At 40.7% G+C, this 21,322-nt stretch overlaps 1 protein-coding gene across 3 annotated transcripts in view; it reads right to left on the bottom strand.

Annotated features, from left to right (window-relative positions):
• LOC139018989 (uncharacterized) overlaps positions 1-21,322 on the bottom strand; it is a 121,473-nt gene that overhangs the window by 69,348 nt on the left and 30,803 nt on the right. For 2 of the 3 annotated variants that reach the window (XM_070428106.1, XM_070428107.1), the window contains exons 2-3: positions 5,136-5,173; positions 2,560-2,805 (exon numbers count right to left, since the gene is read on the bottom strand). In XM_070428106.1, coding sequence (XP_070284207.1) covers positions 2,560-2,777 — 218 coding nt within the window. In that variant the 5' untranslated portion in view covers positions 2,778-2,805; positions 5,136-5,173. Of the gene's footprint in view, positions 1-2,559; positions 2,806-5,135; positions 5,174-14,121; positions 14,215-21,322 lie in introns of all 3 variants that reach the window. The other variant, XM_070428108.1, reaches the window with a different exon arrangement.

The following is a 21,322-nucleotide window of genomic DNA, read 5'->3' as shown; positions in this document are numbered from 1 at the left end:
GATCCAAAGAAGTTACAAGGCTCCTTCCTAAAAAAAAGTGAGTAGCCCTAGAGCGAGTTGGAAAAAATCACCGTTAAGTTTCTCTATGCGACAAATGATGTGGAATTACAAGGAGCCTTACTTTTTTTACTTCTTCCTGTGAATTTCAAGGTATAAAGCACACATTCCCCTAAAAGCTAAAATGAGGGTTGAAAAGTTTATAATTCATAATAAAACTTCTAGAGGAATTACTGACAGGCGCACACAAAGTAAAATTAGTGTGAAGATTCGGGACCACATATCACCAAGGGACAACCAGGCACTCTCTCCAAGTGAAAGTTGTTCTATGTATAACCTTTTGAAAGAAGAAGTTTAACTTTCCTGACACAGCAAATCCATGATGTAAGAACTATCAGGTATTTTTTGTAGATTTATATTCCTGTAGGAGTGAGGAAGGGACAAGAAGGAACGTAGCCAATAAAGAAGCATTGGCTAATTTAAAAGTTACCACTCTGTCATAAAAATTAAAAAGTTTTATGGGTCAAAGGACACTAGCTAGAAAGTGAAGAAAAACGACAGAATGGCAGAAAGTATTTATGAATCATATGTGATAAGGATCTAGTACCTAGAATATAAGAAGAACTATTACAACCCAACAATAAAAATAATCTAAAGAAGCCAAACATCATAATAAGTGAAAGAAGCCAGACAAATAATCTAATTGAAAAATGGGAAAATAATCTGATTCGATATTTTTCTGAAGACAATATACCAAAGGCCAATAAGCACATGGAAAGACTCTCAACATCATTAATCATCATCCAAACCAAAATGTGCTACCACTTCACACACCCCAGGGTGGCTGTAATAAAAAAGATAATAACAAATGTTGGTAAGGATGTGGAGAAACCAAAAACCCTCATAAATTGCTGGTGGTAATATAAACAGCACAACCATTGTGGAAAAACAGTTTAACAGTTCCTCAACAAGTTAAATATAGTTACCATAAGACCCAGCAACTCGATTCTAGGTACATGCCCAAAAGAATTTAAAAGATGTCCACACAAAAGCTTGAACATAAATAGCAGCATTATCCATAATAGCCAAAAAATGGAAGTAATCCAAATATCCATCAATTGATGAATAAACAAATTGGTATATCTATATAATGCACTATCATCCAGCCATAAAAAGTAACCGAGTGTTGATACATGCTATAATATGGATCAATCCTGAAAACATCATAATAAGTGAAAGAAGCCAGACACAGAAAACCACATATTGCATGACTACATTTATATGAAGTGTCCAAAATTGGTAAATCTATAGAGACAGAAAATAGATTCATGGTTGTGAAGAGATGGGAAGAAAGGGAACTTAAGAGTGACTGCTAATAAGAATTTTTTGGCGGGGGGGGGGGGGGTGGTGGGGAAGGAGTGATAGAAATGTTCTGGAATTAGTGGTGATGGTTGCACAATATAGTGAATACACTAAAAGCTACTGAACTGTACACTATACAATAGTTAAAACAGTAGATTTTATGTTATGTAAATTTTATCTATTTTTTTTAAGGTACCAATCTGGGAATTTGAGCTTAGTCCCACTAGGGAAGCCTGGGAATCTGTGTAAAGTGATCACAGATGTTCAAGAGGTGAGGATGCTGGGATATTTATACCCCAACTCCCATCACTCAGAGACTGCAGGTTGCTTCCAGGAGGCATAAATTCCTTGCACTTTTGGCCTAACTGCCAAAGGAGCTCTGGTGGCTAGAGATCGTCCTTGGGCAGATAAATGTTGGTGCTGACAGATGACAGGCCAGTGCGGCCCCGAAAGGGTATAGGCAGGAGATGCAGGCAGTGCACTGACAATCTGCTACTCTCTCATTGAGTTGTCTTGGGATTAAATAAGAAAATCTGTTTAAATGCTTCACAGTGCTAGACACAGAGAAAGCTCTTGATAAATGTGAACTATTTTTACAGAAGATTCAATAAGGCTAAATAATTTGATCAAAATTGCATAGCTAATGCAAGACAAAGCGAGGATTTATGCAGATCTGTCTATACCATGCAGTCTTTCACATAGAGAATCATACTAACCAAATTTGTAAACATACCTATAGGATGGCAATCATGTCTTGAGGACATTCAGCAACTATAACAAATATCTTTGTATCGTTACTCTCTCTCCTGCCCCTTATGTGTCTTCAATGGGGACAGCAGCTGCTTGTCTCACAAAAAGGCCTCAAGGGCAGATGTTCTGTCAGCTCAAGTTGCCCAGGGTCTGAATATTACATGGTTTGTTGTGTAGGTGCTTATTTGAGATTCAAAGCCTGCACATTTGCTGATAGTTTAGTCCAGAGGACCAAGACACCGTACACCTGAGGCTGCAGGAGCAGCAGGACGACACTTGCCTCACCCACATGTCGGTCCCCGGGTTCTCCTCTGGAATAATCTGACTTTCAGTGACTCAATGAAAGAGGTGCACTAGCAGAGGAAAATGGAAGGAATCCTTTCCCACAATGCCCGCCTGAACTCCCAGAGTGTTGACGTAAGGATGTGGGGCTGCAGAACCCAAGCCTACCTGATCAGGTAGTGGTTGATAATGGTGTCAAAGTAGCTGTAGTACACGGCATTGTTCACGTGGCCATACTGATCATTGTCCTGCCACCTCGTCTGGATGGGCAAGAAGTACCCATAGGCCTCCTGGTGACGATGACAATCTTCAACCCGCTGGTTCTCTGATGATGTGGTCAAGGAACGGACATTCCTAGGAAGCATCCTCCAAACCCAAGAGGCCATAGTCGGTGATTGCTGCCGTGAAGGGTACCTTCAAGTGAAAGGGCAGCATAGAATAAGATGGTCTGCAGAAATCTTTAGCTTCACAAAAGCGATTGCATTAAATTTTGGCCATTGGTTTCAAAAGGAAATTAAAGTTTTTCCCCTAAGAAATAAATCTTCCCTGATAATGCAGGTCCTTGTCACAAACCTATTTACTGTTCTTATTATTGTTATTGATTTGGGAGAAAGGAAGGGGCATTATTTTAGCCTTATATTTATATATCTTTATAAATATTCTTAAATTGGACCATACAACACAAGTTATTTTGCAATCTTTTGTGCTTAACAATAGATTATTGATATGTTTAAATACTCTCCTACATCATTTTAATGTTGAATTCCATTATATCCCATTGTATCAAAGCACCACAATTTATAAAATCCTTTATCACATATTGAGGATTATGATTCCAATTTTGTTGACTCAGATTGGAATTTTTGTAAATAAACCTTCACACACACACACACACACACACACACGTGATTATTTTCTTAAAATAAATACCTAAAAGCAGAATTGCTGGGTCAAAGGGCAAATAAATTTGTTAAGGTTTTTGATTTAACAATTTATACCACCCCAACAGTGGCCAATTTCCTTGTCAATTTTAAAATGCTTTGTCAATTTGACTGTGTTCTCTCATTTCCATATAAATTTAATGAAATGTGCTAAATGGAAAGATGACTACTGCTACCAGCTATGATGGAATAAATAGTATCAGAATAACCCTTCTGTTTGAGAACAACTATAAAAGTGAGATAAAATGTAAAAGAAGAGCCCTGTAAAGGCGTGAGGAAATAATAACGGTAGCGGGACTTTATAGGCTGCAACTCTGGGGACAGGGTAACACACTGCAGTGAGCTTGCACTTGCTACTGTTGTTTCTCATCAGGGTATCTGCCAATTTACTATGTGGGGAATAAAGGCTGAAGAGATAACAGCAACCTAGAGCTTGCAGTGGTCTTGCTGTGTTGGAAGAGGTGCCAAAAATTGAAAGGCCAACATCCTGGAGAAGAGTGAGCTGCAGAGAAGTGAGCCTCATAGTGCAAATGTCCCCAAAGGCATTTGCTGACTCCTAAGCTGCACGTGCTCCAATGAGACAGAGAAACCAGCAGAAAGCAACTGCTACAAGGCTAAAAATCTAGGAAAAAAATAGGAGTCTCACTGTGCTGAGGACTGCCAAGGAGGAAGGTAAAGAGCCCAGACTTTCAGTTTCGACCCCAAAAGGGCCACTTCCTTAGAGTAAGAGCAAACCCTATATGGACCAGCCTTGAGCAAGGCTGTCTACCCAAACATCACCTCTTAGCCAGTGGAAACCTAAATCATCTCTGCAGGAAAACAGCACCATCCAGAGTCTCCACAACTTTTTAGACACAAAGTCTAACATTCAGTTAAAAACTACCAGGCCTATTAGGAAAATGACCAAAACCCAAAAGAAAAGACAATAAAATAGTCCCACAAACTCACACTGTTTTTAAAATAACTATGATTAACAGGCATCAAAGATAAAGGGAGACTATGCATCCCAAATACACAAAGAACTCTAAAATTCAGAGAGGAAAGATCAAAAACCAATAAAAATTAAGCAAAAGTCACACACAATTCACAAATACAGATTTTTAAATGACCTTTAAACATATGAAAAGATGGAAAACTTCAGGCATAATTAAAAAAATGAAAATTATAACTATGCTGAGATACCTTTTCCCAATGATTAGACTTGGTAAAAATTACAAAGCTTGACAGCACATTCTCTTCACAAAGACACAAGGAACGAGACACTCATACATTGCTGGTGGGAGTGTCCTGCCTTATGGCAGAAGAATTTAATAACATCTAACAAAACCACAAGTGAGTTTACCTTTTGCCCACATCTAAAGTTACCTTGAAGATATACTTTCACCAGTACAAAAGTACATATGAACAAGGTACATCAGCGTTTGCCATTGAAAAATATTGGGGGGGAAACTCACATAGGACATTGGTTGAATAAACTATGATACATTCACACAATGGTATACTATGCAGCTGTACATGAAAACTAAAGAATATATGATATGGAAATCTTGGTTGTCAACCAAAAAGAGCAAAGTGCAAAAGACTATATATAGTATGCTACTTTTGTGTAAGAAAGAAGAGGAAATAAGATAATATAAAAGTATTTATTTACACTTACAAAAAGCAATTCAGGAAAGTTGAACCAGAAACTAATGAGGGCACATTAACAAGGTAGACAGGGTGGAGGAGGGATAGTAACACGCTTCTGAATACAGCTTTTTGTGTAATTTGGGGTTTGGGAGCTTTCATGTTTTATATACTCACCCAAGATGATGATGATGGTGATGATGAAGAATTTAAACCTAAAATGGAATACAAACAGAAACAAGTGAGCCTAACTATGTCAAATGAATAACATAATTACACAGAAGAGAAAAAATAACTACTTTTGAGTACAGGGTTTTGATTATATACCCTCAAAGAAAAATCTTCTAACAAATATTGAACACTGGTTAGTAGGTGTGTTTTTTATATTGACAGAATCTAAGCCTGGCAAATGAGTAAATATACTAAGGATAACTTAGCCAGATTTCTCACTTACAAAAAGGACTTTCAAACATAGGAAAGAGAAAGACCAAAATGAACCTTCAAATGTTAGGTAAGATTTGGGAGTCTAGTATTAATGCCTAGGTTAGGGATAGAGATAAAGACAGCACTCTTTTTCCTTTCCCTTTTGAGCCCTGTGGCACTCCAGCAGCAAGATAAGCACACTTAGTGTCCAGATCCAATTTTCTAAATACCATTCTACACAAAATGGAACCAGGACTCCTTGAAGAAATGACTGATCCCAATGCCGGGGCAGATAAAGTAAAAGGTCACCCTGGAACATCTCATTGTTCCAGAAAGTAAGGAATGTTTGAAGAATGAGGGGTATGACAAAAGTAATCTGTGATAGAAATCAGAAGATTGTTACCTCGGGTAGGGACGATGACTGGGAAGTGGCACAAAGGTGGCTTCTGTACTGTTAGTGATATTCTACACTGTGGTCTAGATGGTGTTTACATAGGTATGTTACTTTGTAGAAATTAATCAAGCTTATTCTTTTATGACTGCATTGTATTTCGATTAAATGTTTTCCCAAAACTGTGCTACATGGAGAGAAGTTACAGGATTACAATAAGTTAAATCTCTAATGTCCAGAGAGCTCTCTCTCTCTCTCTCTCTCTCCCTCTCATTATTCAGGGAATTTATCTCTTGTACATTCACCCTAATACAAACTCAGAAAACTTGAAGAAGTGAAGATTCTTCTTTAGCCACATAAGGACCTGTTATATTGGTTGCTTTGTGGATATGTGCATATTTATATGGCCCCCAAATAGATAATGACGAAGACAGACTTAACTCTCACATAATGGAAGCACAAGTAATGACTTAGAATCCTTGATGACCTGAAAATAACCTGCCATCTAAATGACATTTAAAAGGAGAAAGTTCTTAAACTTGTACATTTTTGCATTAAATTTTTCCTAAGGAATCAACCTTCATCATCTGTACCTTTTGGCAACACAAGGCTAATATTCATCTACTTGAACGCATACAAAAATCTCAAAATAAAAGAAATCTCTGCATGAGTGATACTGAGTACTAGGTGGCATTCTGACTGACCACTATGAGAAAGTCGAGGGAAGTAATTTTTTAAAATAATTTTAAAGAACCGCATTAAGTAGCAAAGCTCACTGGCATAATCCAAAGAAAATCCATTTTGATACCTGCTTCATGCTCAGATTTTATAAATAATGTTAAGAGCTTTCCCAATCCTTTGGGAATGAGCTCTGACTCCACAAAGTCGCCATAAATGGGCCCTTTCCTGAAGTCTAAGTGTGTGGGGGAGGAGGATCCTGCCATGCAAATAAATTATCAGGAAGCTGTGAAAATATTCGCTATTTTGCTCAATTTATTCCAAGCCGAAATATAATAGTACATTATAAATCTGTTTTGATTTTACTTAATCTAATGAAAAAATGTTCATCTTTTTGATAAGTGCTCATTAGCCATTTTTTTCCTGACATAAACAGACAAGAAAGATGTTCTCCTGCTACATTTAAAACGCAACTCAGCTAATTACAGTGCAATGACTCAAAGAACAAAATCAATGCACTAAAGTTTCTCACTTGAATTGTCTTTATATTTGAATTAAAAAAATCTAACAAAAAAATTTAAAGGGCCCTAGCAGTGTGTTTTACACTTAGGTTGAATAATATTTAAGTAAACAAAGGTCTCATTTTAGTACGTGATTTAAAAAAATTAAATTTTCTCAGGTCAATTGCTCTCCAAAAATAGTTGCTGAATTTACCAACAAAAATCTCAAAATAGAAGAAAGCCCTTTCTTGGAAGGGGTGATAAATTTGCATAAGCACTTCACCCTATTTCACCTGTCCTTTGTGAGACCAGAAGCTGCAAGGAGATAATATTTGGTCAGTGTTGGAGCCAGAATAGGACCAGGAAATAACAAGAAATTAAGATCTATTTAAGAATCAAACTTACTTACAGGCCAAATTTATGCCCAGGACTTTTAGGAATATCAGATAATCTTGGGCTTTTTGAATCACAGAGTATTGATCTACTGAAACATTACACTGAATGAGTCTAACAACATTAGTGCCATTTTCCAAAGCACTTGGTTTATGCTCCAGGAAGAATTTTGACTAATCTAACTCCTTGGGCATCTCAAATCTGGCCACATGACTCAAATGATCACTTCATTGATTTTTAAAATTGTATTTTATTATGAAATATATTTACCTGAAACTAAAAACTTTACAATGATTGTAGATCTATGACAAATAAATTATGTGTATTGTACCCACTTATTATGTGCCAGCTCCCATGCCAAGGACTTCACATACATCATGCCATTTAATCTTTACGGCATATCAATTCTCATTTTAAAGATGAGGAAATTGATGCTAGGAGATGTTAAGTAATTATCCCAACAACTAATCTTTGTGATGTTTTGCCTTGGAGTTTGGGTACAATACACGTAACTGGGTGCCACAGAATTTTAGTAATTAGTTTATGTGTACCATGAGATGAAAAGGGTTGAAAATCGCTGGTATAAGAAATAAGTTTCTAACATACAAAACATTTGAAATTCACAAAATTGAAAACTACAACAATGTGGGGGTAAATTGTCTGTTGTTACAACTTGACAAGCAGCATAAACCCACACACTCACCCTAAAGTCCCCCCTCCAACATGGATTATCACTGGGAGGGAGATGGGCTGGATGTCTTATAAATTCACTTCTGACTGTATGACTCTGAATTTGAATCAAAATCTACTGTAGAAGATGAACAAAAGAATCATGCTAGCCATCAGGAAGGCCCTCCTCTCCTTTCAGCTCAGCCTCAGAAGACTAGATTATAAGAACCAAAGTCAGTGACCCAAAGCATTGCAAAGATAAGGTATTCCAGAACGGAGAAGACTCAGTTGGCCAGAGGCCACAACCTAGAGTGTTGGGTTGTTCTGCTCAGCTCCTAGAAGCCAAGTGCAAATCAAACCGACAATCAACCAATATTCATCGGGTCCAGGATTATAAAAAACTACAGACAAGGTCCCAGAAATAAGACTGAGACGTGGGAAATGGGCTGTGAGATCATTAAGGATGACAATGACCATGAACCTTCCTTTTCACCTCAGGAGCTGGGCTGCCAGGCCTGTGTTTCATTCCAAGATATTGTTCTTCAGTCCCTTTTCTAGAGAGTGAGGGCCATGCTTTGAACAGCCACAGCAGTTAATTCTGAAGACAGTGACTATACAAGGCTGGTGATGGTACTCACAATCCTGGTTCCTTTTATAAATTATTCAGTCCAGGAGCCCCTGGAATGAATATTTTTAAAGTTTGCACTTGAGTTCTTGGAAGAAAAGTACACCAAAGCCAAATAAATGAACACATCTGCAAAATGCCTGTTCTTCTCAAGCAATTAAAAAATGCATTGTTATTTGTAAAGCTACTCTCTGTTTCCTTACAGATGAGTGTTGACTTTGCCCCCAGTCAAAAGCTTTTTTATGCATTCCATCCCAAATTGCCAGGCTGCCTACAAAATTTGCAATAAAGCAATTAGAAGCGCAGAGTAAACAAAATGTGTCCTGCAGAATGGCAGGGGCAGGAAGCAGACCAGAAATATTCACACTGTCTGTCAGGCTGTTCCCTGGCTTTTTCTGTGTGTTGTTCATGTATACTAATGTGTGGACAAGAGGGTTGAAAACATTTTGCTAAGAATGAAACCCTAAGATTTATACATAATTTCTAAGCTTATCCTTGGGAAAGAAGCCACAATCTGTTTTCCGACAAGTGTAAAACACTTGCAATTCCCTTTGAAAAACAACGTCCAATCTTCCCTTAAATTGAGATGCCAGAGCAACTAGATTGTGATTTAAATCAGAGAACGAAATTAGTCCAGGTACACCGGGGTGGAAGGAGAGACAGTGCAGACACTGGTAAATGGCCTATGAATTCAAAATGTCGAATCTTTCCCCCACCCCAGCCAATTTTGACTTCCAACAAATTAGAGAAATAAATTGGCAGTTCACCTATGATTCACCAGTAAACAAACATTTTTCACCAGCTACTTCGTGACTATCTTTTAAGCTGAGCTTTTTTAAATTCCATAAAGGATGGGGTTGTAACAATAACTCTTGGAGTTCACAATAATCGTTGGCAGGGTTCTAATGAAAAACAAAAATCTCCACCTAATTCAGGGGTGGGGAACCTTTTTTTCTGCCAAGGGCCATTTGGATATTTATAACGTCATTTGCAGGCCATACAAAATTGTCAACTTAAAAATTAGCCTGCTATATTTGATCAAACATTTAATTAACTTCCCCCTAATGCCTTGGCAGGGCCAGACCAAAAGATTTCTTGGGCCTTATACAGCGTGCAGGCCAGACGGTCCCCACCCCTGATCTAATCCCAACAATTCGCCATAGTAACATAGAACTTCATATTATTAATACTGGCGTGGCCTGAGGGAGAGATAGAATCTCAGTGAGGAGCAATCTGACAACATCAGCTAAAATCCTGCATCTCTGATCAAACCAAAGCAATTCAGGTTTCAAGTTGGGTTCAAAAAAGCATAAACACGGACCAACACCAAGGATGGACTTGGCCAAAGGTCTACAGTTGCAGCAGAAATGAACTGACTGTCCTGGTTGGATAGAGGCTCTGCTGGCTAAGATTTTTGTTGTGCTCCGGGAAAATGGACCCATTTGTTGGTCCTTCTGACAAAGCCGGATTAAGGATTTGACCTCCATATCCCCATGAAACTCAGTACACCTGGGGAAAATCATACTCCCAGATTCATCAGCTCTTCTCCTTGAATTCTATCTATAACCAGCGAAGATCTCTGCTAGCAGAGAAGTGGGGGGTTGGGTGGGGATCATTCTGATTGGAGGAGTTTCTATTCCACAGAAGTGTCTTTATCTCAGCTAATCTATCCCACTGGCAGGTTGGCCAAAACCAAACCTATCTCTCCAAGGTAAGGGCACTCAGGACTCAGCCCAAGGTGGCATCTACAGTATTTAGTCTAAAACTTTGCCATCAAGAGAGCACACACTCTGCCTAGTAGGGCTTGGGTGGCTCCCCTTTTCTGCCCCCTCCCCCCCGCCCCCACCCACTCCTCTCCTGTGAAAGGCATTGATTCCAGGCAAGAGGATATATGGCCAAAGACAAGAGAACCTTCTGCAAAATAATTTTTGCAAAGGTTCAGGTAGGGGAAAGGGGTGTGTGTGTAGAGATGATTTCCCACCAAATCTTACATCCTAGCATTAAATTCTGTCCAAGTGGGCTTTTGTTAAAAATTGGTCAAAATGCTGGGAAGTGATAATCAACTGAAACCAAAGTGGTCCTTCTTTACAGGAAGATTTCAAGTTCACCATCCTTTTTATGGGAGAGGTGGGTCAGGAGGTGGGAAAGTGGTTTTTTAAAAGACACAGCCGATCACAAATGTGCTGATCTAACTTTGTCAACGACATTTCATCCCAGATGGCAAGTGAAGGAGACACTAGGATTTAAGGCACCTAGACACTTGACAGCAGAATATGAAGACATTAGGGGGGGAGGGAAAACCAAACCAAACAAGAATCCTTAAATTGCATTATTTCAAAGGCATATAAATCTAAAAGCAATCTAAGATACAATTTTTAGAATAATAACCTCAGAGCAATATGAACTTCCAAATGCAGAGAATGGAGATACTGACTATATCTGAATCTGTTCAGAGACTTTATTCCAGGGCACGAGGCTGAGCTGCTGCAATGTACACAAGTAGGGTGCAAAGTCAATGGGATTACATTCTCCTAATTATTTTCTGCTTGAGCTTTACAGCACATACACAAAATGAGATCAGCCGGGACTTGCCTCTCTAACAAATCACTCAGATTTAAACATTGCTCAAATAAACAAAGGGGAGGGGGAGGCACAAGGCTGGGAAAAGGCAGAAAAGGGCTTCTTCAATCACAGTTGCAAGGAACAAAAACCTGGAGGGGGAAAAGAGTTGTTGGACCGCCACCAAATCTCCCCCACTGGAGACAAGAGCCCATCTGCTGAGCTCGGCAACTTCGCTTTAACTACCATTCAGCTTGCATCTCTGCAGAGATCTGTCTGCAGAGCTGGCAGATGGACCCCTGCTTCCCCGAGTCGCTGTGTTATTTGTTTAATAAATTTAATTAATATCCATACTGCATTGGATTGCTCCCAGAAAAGGAGCCCAAGTGCTCCCTTTCCCCAATAGCTACATGATGAGTGATTTCCCAGCAAAGAGCAGATAACGGTACCCCGGGGCCCCTGAAAAAATTAAAGTACCATGTGCCTACATTACTTTGCATGTGTTAATTTTCTGTAGTACACTAATATACTTTTGATGGGTATTTTAACTTTATGAAAGTATGCAGTTCTATAAAACTTTCTGATCAGTTATATTTTTTGGAATGTTTTTAAAAGAATCTAATTTAACCACATTTGTTATTGTTGTTTTTTAACCCTCACCCGAGGATATTTTCCTACTGATTTTTAGAGGGCGTAGAAGAGAAAGTTAAAGACAGAGAGGAATATCAATGTGAGAGAAACACATTGATTGGTTGCCCCTGCATGCGCTCCAACCAGGACCCAGGCCGAGGAGGAGCCTGCAACCGAGGTCATGAATGGTAAGGAGGTTCCCTTTGGCAAACAGCTAGCTCCACAACCGACCGTTGTTAACAAAGTGAGACACCTCCCTGATCATATTGAACTTGAATTATTTCCTAAGCTGAAATATGTGGTGGTTGCAAACATGGGAAACAGAAAGGGTCTTAGACAAAATCAAGGCGGTAACATGCTTCCTCTTCATTAAGTGGTAATGGAGTCCCTGCGATCAGCAAGTATGAATTAAAAGTGTCTTACTCATCCTGCTATCCAATGTCATCCTCTCTTTCTTGTCTGTATAGTTCATCTTAACCTAGATTCCCCATAGTGTGTTGCAAGAAAGAATAGTCCTTTGAGGATATAAAAGTCTAGGGAACATTATATCAAAGAAGGTTAAAGGGGGGCTGCTACCATGACCATGGCCTTCAGTAGCAGTGGCCTCCCTGCAACCCGTCTCCTGTCCCGCTCCTTCCTCTTGCAGTGGAATGGAATTCAGCATTGTTCCTATACCACTTCCCAGAAACATCTGTATGTTGATAAAAATACAGAGGTTATTTGCCAGGGTTTCACCTGCACCTTTCATAGCCAACAGGCATTGGAAACAAAACGAACGAGGGGCCTGCTATGGAGCTGTACCTCAGCACCCGCTCTAAGGCTGCCAGTGTTGTTGCCAGTGTTGCCGCCACCAAGATGGCCACCAGCAGCCTGGCTGCAGACAGCCAGCAGTGTGGAGATGTGAAAGAGAGAGGGAAAGACAGAGAGAAATACCTTTCCAGGCGTCAGGGCAGCTCACTACTGGATCTGCGTCTTGGGGTCAAGCTGCCTGGGATCCCAGGGAGCAATACTTCACACTATAGTACAAAGTTAAGTGAAAGGCGTTTTCAACCTTCTTATGGTTTTAACCTGATTACTCTTTATTTTCGACTTTTGGAAAACAAATATAATAGTCTCCATGATCCACATTTAAGAGCATACCATTCATGCAAAGATATTCTGAAGAGATTAAACAAAGATGGCTACTTCACCAGCAATAATGAAGTTGTATGTGCCTGGATGGAATTGACTAAGTACAGGCAATATCTTACCAGTTTAAAATTACTAGTAGACTTGGAAAGAAATTATGAAAGAGAACAAAGTTGCTTGCAAAATAAGTAAATGAGCTACAAGAAAACAATAAACTACCTGGACTTTCTGATGTTGCACAGTTCCAAAATTGGTTGTTATCGGAGGATACCCAAACTTTTAAGGATCAGGAGCGATTAGTAAGGCTTAGATATTTGATATGATAAGTAGGGAGTTCGAACAATATGAGCTCACAAAGAGCAGCACCTACTCTGGATGGACAGAGAAGAAAGACAACAGTGGGAACGAACAAGAAGAAAACTTAGTCTTCACAGAAAAATTGAAGAGAAATGGAAGACAAAAGAGATGTTACTTTTGACAAAGATTGGAAAAGACGTTAAAAGAGAAGCTAGGATAGAGGAACAATGGCATAGAAACAGAGAAGACAGTGACAAGAAGACAAGCCCTTTTAGAGAAAAAAATGGCTTATCATTTACAAAAAAAAAAAAAAGGCAAGAAAATGGCTTTAAAAGAGAAGATATGGTAACACTTTCCCCTGAACGTCATTGTAAAGCACTGCTTAGAAATTATGAGTCATGGTAAAAAGGTAAAGCCTTCCTCCTCTAAACTGAATAAAAGCATTTATTGTCAACCTTAGGAGATAAAAGTCAAATCGGTCTTCCTGCAAGCCAGTGAATCAGTTCCACAACCTCCCACAAGATTCTTCTCAAATAATGTGCAAAAAGTACCGGCACAGCCTTTGCCAAAGAAGCTGAAAAAACATCCCACTGTGTTTCTGTAATTCACTGATGAGTTTATGAGAGTCAATAATTTTCTTGTCAACAGAAAGATCCAATTTAACTCTCTTCCAGTTCGTTTTGTGTTTAAGTGATACCTTGCAGTTTAAATAAGAAGCCTTAATCAGGTAATGAAACAGCCAACCCTTGGCATCTTACTATGCAGTAAATGAAGGGGGCTATCACAAGTCCAACCCCACTGTGTCCCAAACCAACTCGGACCGCTGCATAGAGACTCAGTCCACAGTCAAAGGATTAGTGGGCCTCTTACCCCATCAGGCTGAGCAGAAAATGGAAAGGGAGAGGATGAAGGGTCCAAGCCTACTATTTCTCCCATGCCTTTCTCCAGTGTATTCATTTTTTCCTGCCAAGAAAGCAAAGAAGCTTTTAAAATACTTTCATCATAATGACCTACTCCTCACGGGAACTCAAGAGAACCTAAGAGTCCACAGTTGTCTTTAAAACAGATAAATATCACAAGCTACAACAAGGTGAGCACCTGTTTTTCACTTAAAGGCTAACTGCCCACTTCAATACAACCATCAGCTCCCCTTCCTCCAACGCCAGGCCAGAGCTGTAGGCACGCACTGAGCTGACCAGACACATTGACCCCTAGAAAGTAGTCCATAAGGTGACCAATCACGGAGCCTCTTCTCGTTATGGGGCCAGCAGGGCCTCTTCCTTCCCCTCCCCCTCCCCCTCCCTCCTTCCTCCTTTTCCTCCTCCTCCTCCTTCTCCAACTGAGGTCCACATCTGGATTCTTCCAACAAGAAAAGGTAAAAAAGTAGTACTAGTAAATCCGTGTGTGTGTGTGTGTGTGTGTGTGTGTGTGTGTGTACATGTGTAGAAGCTTGTTAAATGCAGTCCTGGCTGGCTTGGCTCAGTTGCTTGAGCATCCTCCCATGCACAAAAGGTCACTGGTTGGATTCCCAGTCAGGGTACATACCTAGATTTTGAGTTAGATCCCAGATGAGGGTGGGTAAGGAGGCAACTTGTCGATCTCTCTCTCTCTCTCTCTCTCTCTCTCTCCCTTTCTCTCTCTCTCAAATCAATAAAAACATTTAAAAACATACTGAGGAAGTCCAGAGGGTCAATCAACATGTCCCCCCAAGCCTAGGTTAGGAAATATCTTTGGTCCAAATGGCACTTTATAAGCACATCTTTTATAAGCACATCTGTTTTATTCACAAGAGGCCTCATGCAATCTAAAACTACCAACATGTGCCACAATTTATTACAAAATGTAAACAGAATGCTGTACCCAAGTACCATGTTTCTTTAGGCAGTTTGTAATAACCACGAGTAGATGTATTATCCTGGCATTCACAAACGTGGGTGAGAACTGGGAGACGTTTCCATAAAGATTCTTAAAGACTCTGAGCCAAAGTAAACAAGCTAAATGTGCTACTTATCAGACACAGTAGAAGGCTGAGACCTTCACTCAGGGCTTTAAAGATATTCTAAAGCTCACTTTACTGCAAGTAGGATTTTCACAATATGAATTTCACTCAAGCGCAAACTGAATAGAACCATGTCGGTATAATCCTCACATATTTCTGCCAGCTGGGATCCTGGATGTTGAGATGTGACCGCTTCACCATGGGCCTGAAACCCCAATCTGTTTCACATGGGTCACTGCACAGCCATCAGATGGAGACACCATGTGGTCACTACCCCACGGAACAGATCCAAACCACAGACGTCGAGGGGAAAGGCTGCAGCTCTCATTTCCAATCTCCCGAGCCATCCCCGTCCCTCAGAAATGGAATATCAATAGAGAGACGAAATGAATTGTTTGCTTAATTGTGCTGTGCAAGCTGAATAATTGCACGCTTTCCAGAAAGGCTTTGTAACCAATGAGATGGCATTGGATCTGCCAAAATCTTTACCTTGAAGCCAACATCTTTTCTTCCTGCAGTCTCTCTCCTATCACAAATAAGGGCAATCCTGGTGTTATTTCCAGAGGAGGCAAAACCATGGCAGACACATCAAAAATCATGTCTTTCAAAATGGAAAAATCTCCATTAATCTGCACCTACTGAGAACTGCTATCTTCATATATGCCAATGTAAAACCTATAGTCACAAACCCTGATTTAATCCATCACACACTGATACAGCCAAATAATCTACCTTTAGAGTGAGCAAAAGTGGCCCATTACATAAGGTGACCACATGTTAAGAGCTAAGAGAAATGTGATGAAAATAAGGGGGGGTTGGGGGCCTATTTTTAAAATATCATATATTATGCAAAAAGACTAGGAAGATGGAAAATTGAATATTCCTTATTTGTCAAAGTCTTTAGGGTGATAAAAAACAATTAGTACCAACATAGAAAATACTGACATAAGATATGTTGGGTGAAAAAAAAATCCTTAAGAGTAGCAACAACAAAATTTTAGCCAAAGAAAACTCCATATTACTTAATAAGTCAAGAAAATAAGGCTAAAGGAGATGTCTCCATAACTCTTTTCCCCAAATTTGCTCGAAGCACTGAAAAACACAATGAAAGTTCTCAAAACAAAACATTTGCTTCTTGCCCAGCCAGCATGGCTCAGTGGTTGAGCGTTGACCTATGAACCATGAGGTCACAATTCAATTCCCGGTCAGGGCACATGCCCAGGTTGAGGGTTCAGTCCCCAGTGCAGGGGCATGTAGGAGGCAACTGATCAATGATTTTCTATCATCATTGATGTTTCTATCTCTCTCTCCCTTCCTCTCTGAAATCAATAAAAATACTTTTTTAAAAAATATTTGCCCCAGGTAAAGAAACTATGTGTAGCACTTTATACTTATTTTATTTTCATTCAGTTATTTTTGAAAAGGAAGGCCTCAAAAACATAGTCCAGATTTTACACATCTCTCTCCCTCCTATCCTGATCTCCATCCATCCATCCCTCCTCCCAGAGGCAACCCCTATTCCTGGTTTATGTTTCTTTGCAGACCAGGTATCTAAATATTCTTTACACTCAGTTTATTTTATCATAATTTTCCTTCTATATGATCTTTTCTCCTCGATAGGTCTATGTTTATGCAGTTTGAGATTCTCCAACTGGCTGTTTCTTCTTTGATGCTCTGATTCCCCATGATACAGTCCAACTGACATGTCTTCCTAGTAAGATTAGAACATTAGAGGGACAATATGCTTCCAGATCAGACAAGAATGTAAAAATGTGATTCTTTTTTTTTTGAATTTTTAAAATATATTTTATTTATTTTTTACAGAAAGGAAGGGAGAAGGATAGAGAGTTAGAAATATCGATGAGAGAGAAACATCAATCAGCTGCCTCCTGCACACCCCCTACTGGGGATGTGCCCGCAACCAAGGTACATGCCCTTGACCAGAATTGAACCTGGGACCCTTTTCAGTCCACAGGCTGACGCTCTATCCACTAAGCCAAACCAGTTAAGGCAAAGACGTGATTCTTTATAAAAATATCCTTAAAAAACCCAAGGGATTTAAACAAATGTAAAATATAATGTGTAGCTGCCACCAAAACAAAGTTCTAAAAGTGTTTGAGTCTTGATAGGACAGTGTCATCCTGATTCAAGTGCCAGCTGGTTTGGATTTTGGAACATCCATCTCATCTGATTTTTCAGGTTTAGATTGCCCACAGCAATATTGGGCTGAGTACCTTTGAATGGTTTGGGAGTGGGAAAGAGATTATGGATGTTGGGAGAGGAGATAGGAGGGTGCCATGCACAGTTGGAGAAGCCCCCACCCCCAAAAGAGTCCTTGCTATGAAAATACCCAAAAGGAAGTAATATGCAAATTTCAAACATAGCAGACCAATGTTATTTCCCAAATCTGAGACTAAAGATAGTAAGGGAGAATAAAAAAAACCCAAGTTCTAGTCCTGGTTTTGTCATGAACTCCATGTACCTTCGGCCTAATCACCTTTAATTCAGTCTCATTTATAAAAGGGGACCTTGGCCTTGATAAGCTCTATCAGGTCCTTTTTACCTTTAACCTTCTGAGTCCAAAATCACCATGCCAGTTGAGACTGTGCGAAATTGTCTTAATGAGAAACATTACAATTGTTGTGTGACCCTAAAATGTTGTCAAATGCAGTTCCTAATTGATGAAATTAATACTCTTATCTAATCAATGGGCTGTTTCAGGGACCTAAGTGATAGTGATTGACTCATATCATTCTATACATCAAAGGTCCCAATGAGCCAGAAACACATGAGTGAAACAATACCTCCTCCCACACACACACGGTTGGATATTTAGAGGAACAAAGGATTATGGTTGCTTGCAAAGTCTTAATGTAGATTCAATAATTAAAACTACAAACTCAAACACAGACCTGGCTTAAGAACTCTTCCAAAAACAAGGATGAGAGGGAGGGAAAAAAAGTATCAGCAAGCTTATGGGACATAGAAACCCAAAAATAAGGCTGCATTCATGTAAGAATCTAGAGGAGGAGTGAGGGACCCTTTTTCTGCCAAGAGCCATTTGGGTATTTACTGTATCACATCATTCATGGGCCATCCAAAATTATCAACTTAAAAATTAGCCCACTATACCAGTATTTGGTCAAACATTTAATAAATTCACCCCTAATGTCTTGGTAAGGCCAGGCCAAATGACTTCACAGGCCTTATATGACCTGTGGGCTGGACATTCCCCCGCCCCGCCCCCCCCCCCCCCCCGCCCCCCTCCCAGTCTAGAGAAAAATACAGGAAAAGCTAACTCATTGCAGGTCCCCTGTTAAAGGGGATATTTAACAAACAGAAGTAAATTGAGGTGAAAGCAATCAAGGTGGTCCAGATATATCATTTTGTAAAAGACGGGAGAAGGAACTGAGGTTATGTAGCTGTGAGCTAAGAAGACAGAGTAGAGATATGATTGGTATTTCAAATATATTCTAAAACTTCGAATAGGAAATGGAAACACTGTTGAATCTCAAAATCCTTGAAGAAATTATGTGTATTCTAGGTTAAATGTCATGAAAGATGTTCAGGAAGGGAGTTCTGGTTAGATGGGAAACTGGACAAGGTGGCCCTTTCAACTCTACCCTTTTATTAATACTACTAGAGGCCCGGTGCACAAAAATTTGTGCACTCGGGGGGGGGGGGGGGGGCCGCCAGCTCGGCCTGTGCCCTCTCACAGTCTGGGACCCCTCGGGAGATAACGACCTGCTGGCTTAGGCCTGCTCCCAGGTGGCAGAGGGCAGGCCCAATCCCTAAGTGCAGCCCCTGGTCAGGCTCAGAGCAGGGCCGATTGGGGAGTTGGGGCGCTGCCCCATCATGCACAGAGCAGGGCAGATCGGGAGGTTGCCATGCCACCCTCAGTCACGCTCAGGGTAGACTGATTGGGGGGTTGGGGCACCGCCCCCTGTTATACTCAAGGCAGGGTCGATGGGGAGGTTGCGGTGCCACCCCCTGTCATGCACAGAGCAGGGCCGATCAGGGGGTTGGGGCGCTGCTCCCTGTCACTCACAGAGCAAGGCCAATCAGGGGGTTGGGGCGCTGCCCCCTGTCACTCACAGAGCAGGGTCCATCAGGGGGGTTGGGGCGCTGCCCCCTGTCACTCACAGAGTAGAGCCGATAGGGGAGCTGGGGCACCGCCCCCTGTCACACACAGAGCAGGGTGGATCAGGGGTTGGGGCACTGCACCCTGCCACACTCAGGGTAGAGCCAAAGGGGAGGTTATGGTTCTACCCTGTCATACACAGAGCAGGGCCCGTGGGGGCGGGGGGTTGGGGCGCCTCACCCTGTCACACACAGAGCAGGGCCGATCAGGGGGTTGGTGTGCTGCACCCTGTCACACACAGAGCCTCAGGGCAATCGGGGGATTGGGGAGCTCCCCCCCTATCAGGCACAGAGCAGGGCTGATCAGGGGGTTTGGGCACTGCCCCCTGTCACGCTGATCCCAGTGCCGGGAGCCTCGCTGCTCCGCTGATCCCGGTGCCGGGAGGCATATTACCCTTTTACTATATAGGATAGAGGCCTGGTGCACAGGTGGGGGCCGGCTGGTTTGCCCTGAAGGGTGTCCTGGATCAGGGTGGGGGTCCCCACTGGGGTGCCTGGCCAGGCTTGCTGAGGGGCTGAGGGCTGTTTTCCCCCTGGCAGTTGACTAAAAGCTTCCAACTGCTCCTTGTTTTCTTTTTTTTTTTTTTTTTTTATTCTGGGCCAGCTTTAGCTCTGAGGCCTCGCTGCTGAAAACATGGATACAATGTTGTGGTCCGGGGCTGACTGAAAGCCGTTTTTTTTAGCTTCTTATTTGCAACATAGTAATAGTTGCTTAGAGTTGCAGTTGAGAGTCTGGCAAGTGAGGCGGGGAACGTTGGAGTCTGCAGTTCCTGGAGGAAGCAAACCTCCCTGCTCGCTTCAGTGCATGGCTGCTGGCCGCCATCTTGGCTGACAGTTAATTTGCATAAGGATACGCTGATTAGCCAATGGGAAGGGTAGCGGTCGTACGCCAATTACCATGTTTCTCTTTTATTAGTGTAGATGTGTTTGTATTAGTTGTGAGTGGTTAATATGGAATGATCCAAGTATTAAACAAATGCTCCCTGAGGAAAATGATGATGAGTGCATTGGCCAGAACTTTTCCAACTGTAAGTGGATGAAACCAACTCAAAATAGTTTGAGGGGGAAAAATAAGAAATTTAGTGGTGGGGCAAATCTCACTTAAAGCATGAATGATCAAATAACATAGTCAGGAATCTTTCCCAATCTTTTGGATCAATTTCTCTGGCCTGGTTTCAGTCAGGCAGACTGTCACCACACAGGAGCCCAGCTTGGCCTCTGTCTGTTCTCTAGTCTCAAAGTTGTAATTGACTTGGACTAACCTGGCTTCCGACATAAGCCTATTGTTTACCAAGTTACTTTGGACTTTGATTTACCAGATTTGGGTCACATGAACTAAGAAGACGGAATAGTTGATTTCTACAGGGAAAAGAAGGCGTCTGCAGTAAGGATACTGCAAAGATAAAAATAATAAATGTCCACTGAAATGACAACAATAAATGTGATAGATTTTTTAATTGAAACTTTAGTGGAATTCTGGGCCTATTCTAAATTTCAAAATAGGAAATAGAAACACTATTGTACCTTAAAATCCATGAGAAAATGAAGTGAATTTGATTCCAGGCTTTAATTTAAAATTCTAATACCCAGGCAAATAACAATTTTAACATGTCTGTCTTTTCAACAATTCCCTCCTTTTTCCTTAAGATGTTCACAGACAGCCTCATCAGGCAAAGTAATAGCAAATGAAGAGAAAAACATAAAATGTTTATTGAAGTGGATGAAAGCACAGCATGTACAGAAAAATTCTTCATTAATAGCTGAAGAAATCTTTCTCTATATTTAATATTTAGGTGACATATTTCTATTTCGAGAGAAGTAAACAGTATAGTCATGAATAGCAAACAGAAACACAAACTCATTTATTTGTAAAATAAACTCATTTTCTTTTCATATCAATGCAAAAAATGACCCAATGCCATATGTTTCATT

This window comes from Myotis yumanensis, unplaced genomic scaffold (assembly GCF_028538775.1).
Source record: "Myotis yumanensis isolate MYYU_CA2020_CCGP unplaced genomic scaffold, mMyoYum1.0.hap1 SCAF_10, whole genome shotgun sequence".
Lineage (NCBI taxonomy): Eukaryota > Metazoa > Chordata > Mammalia > Chiroptera > Vespertilionidae > Myotis > Myotis yumanensis.
This window is presented reverse-complemented; position numbering and strand designations above follow the sequence as displayed.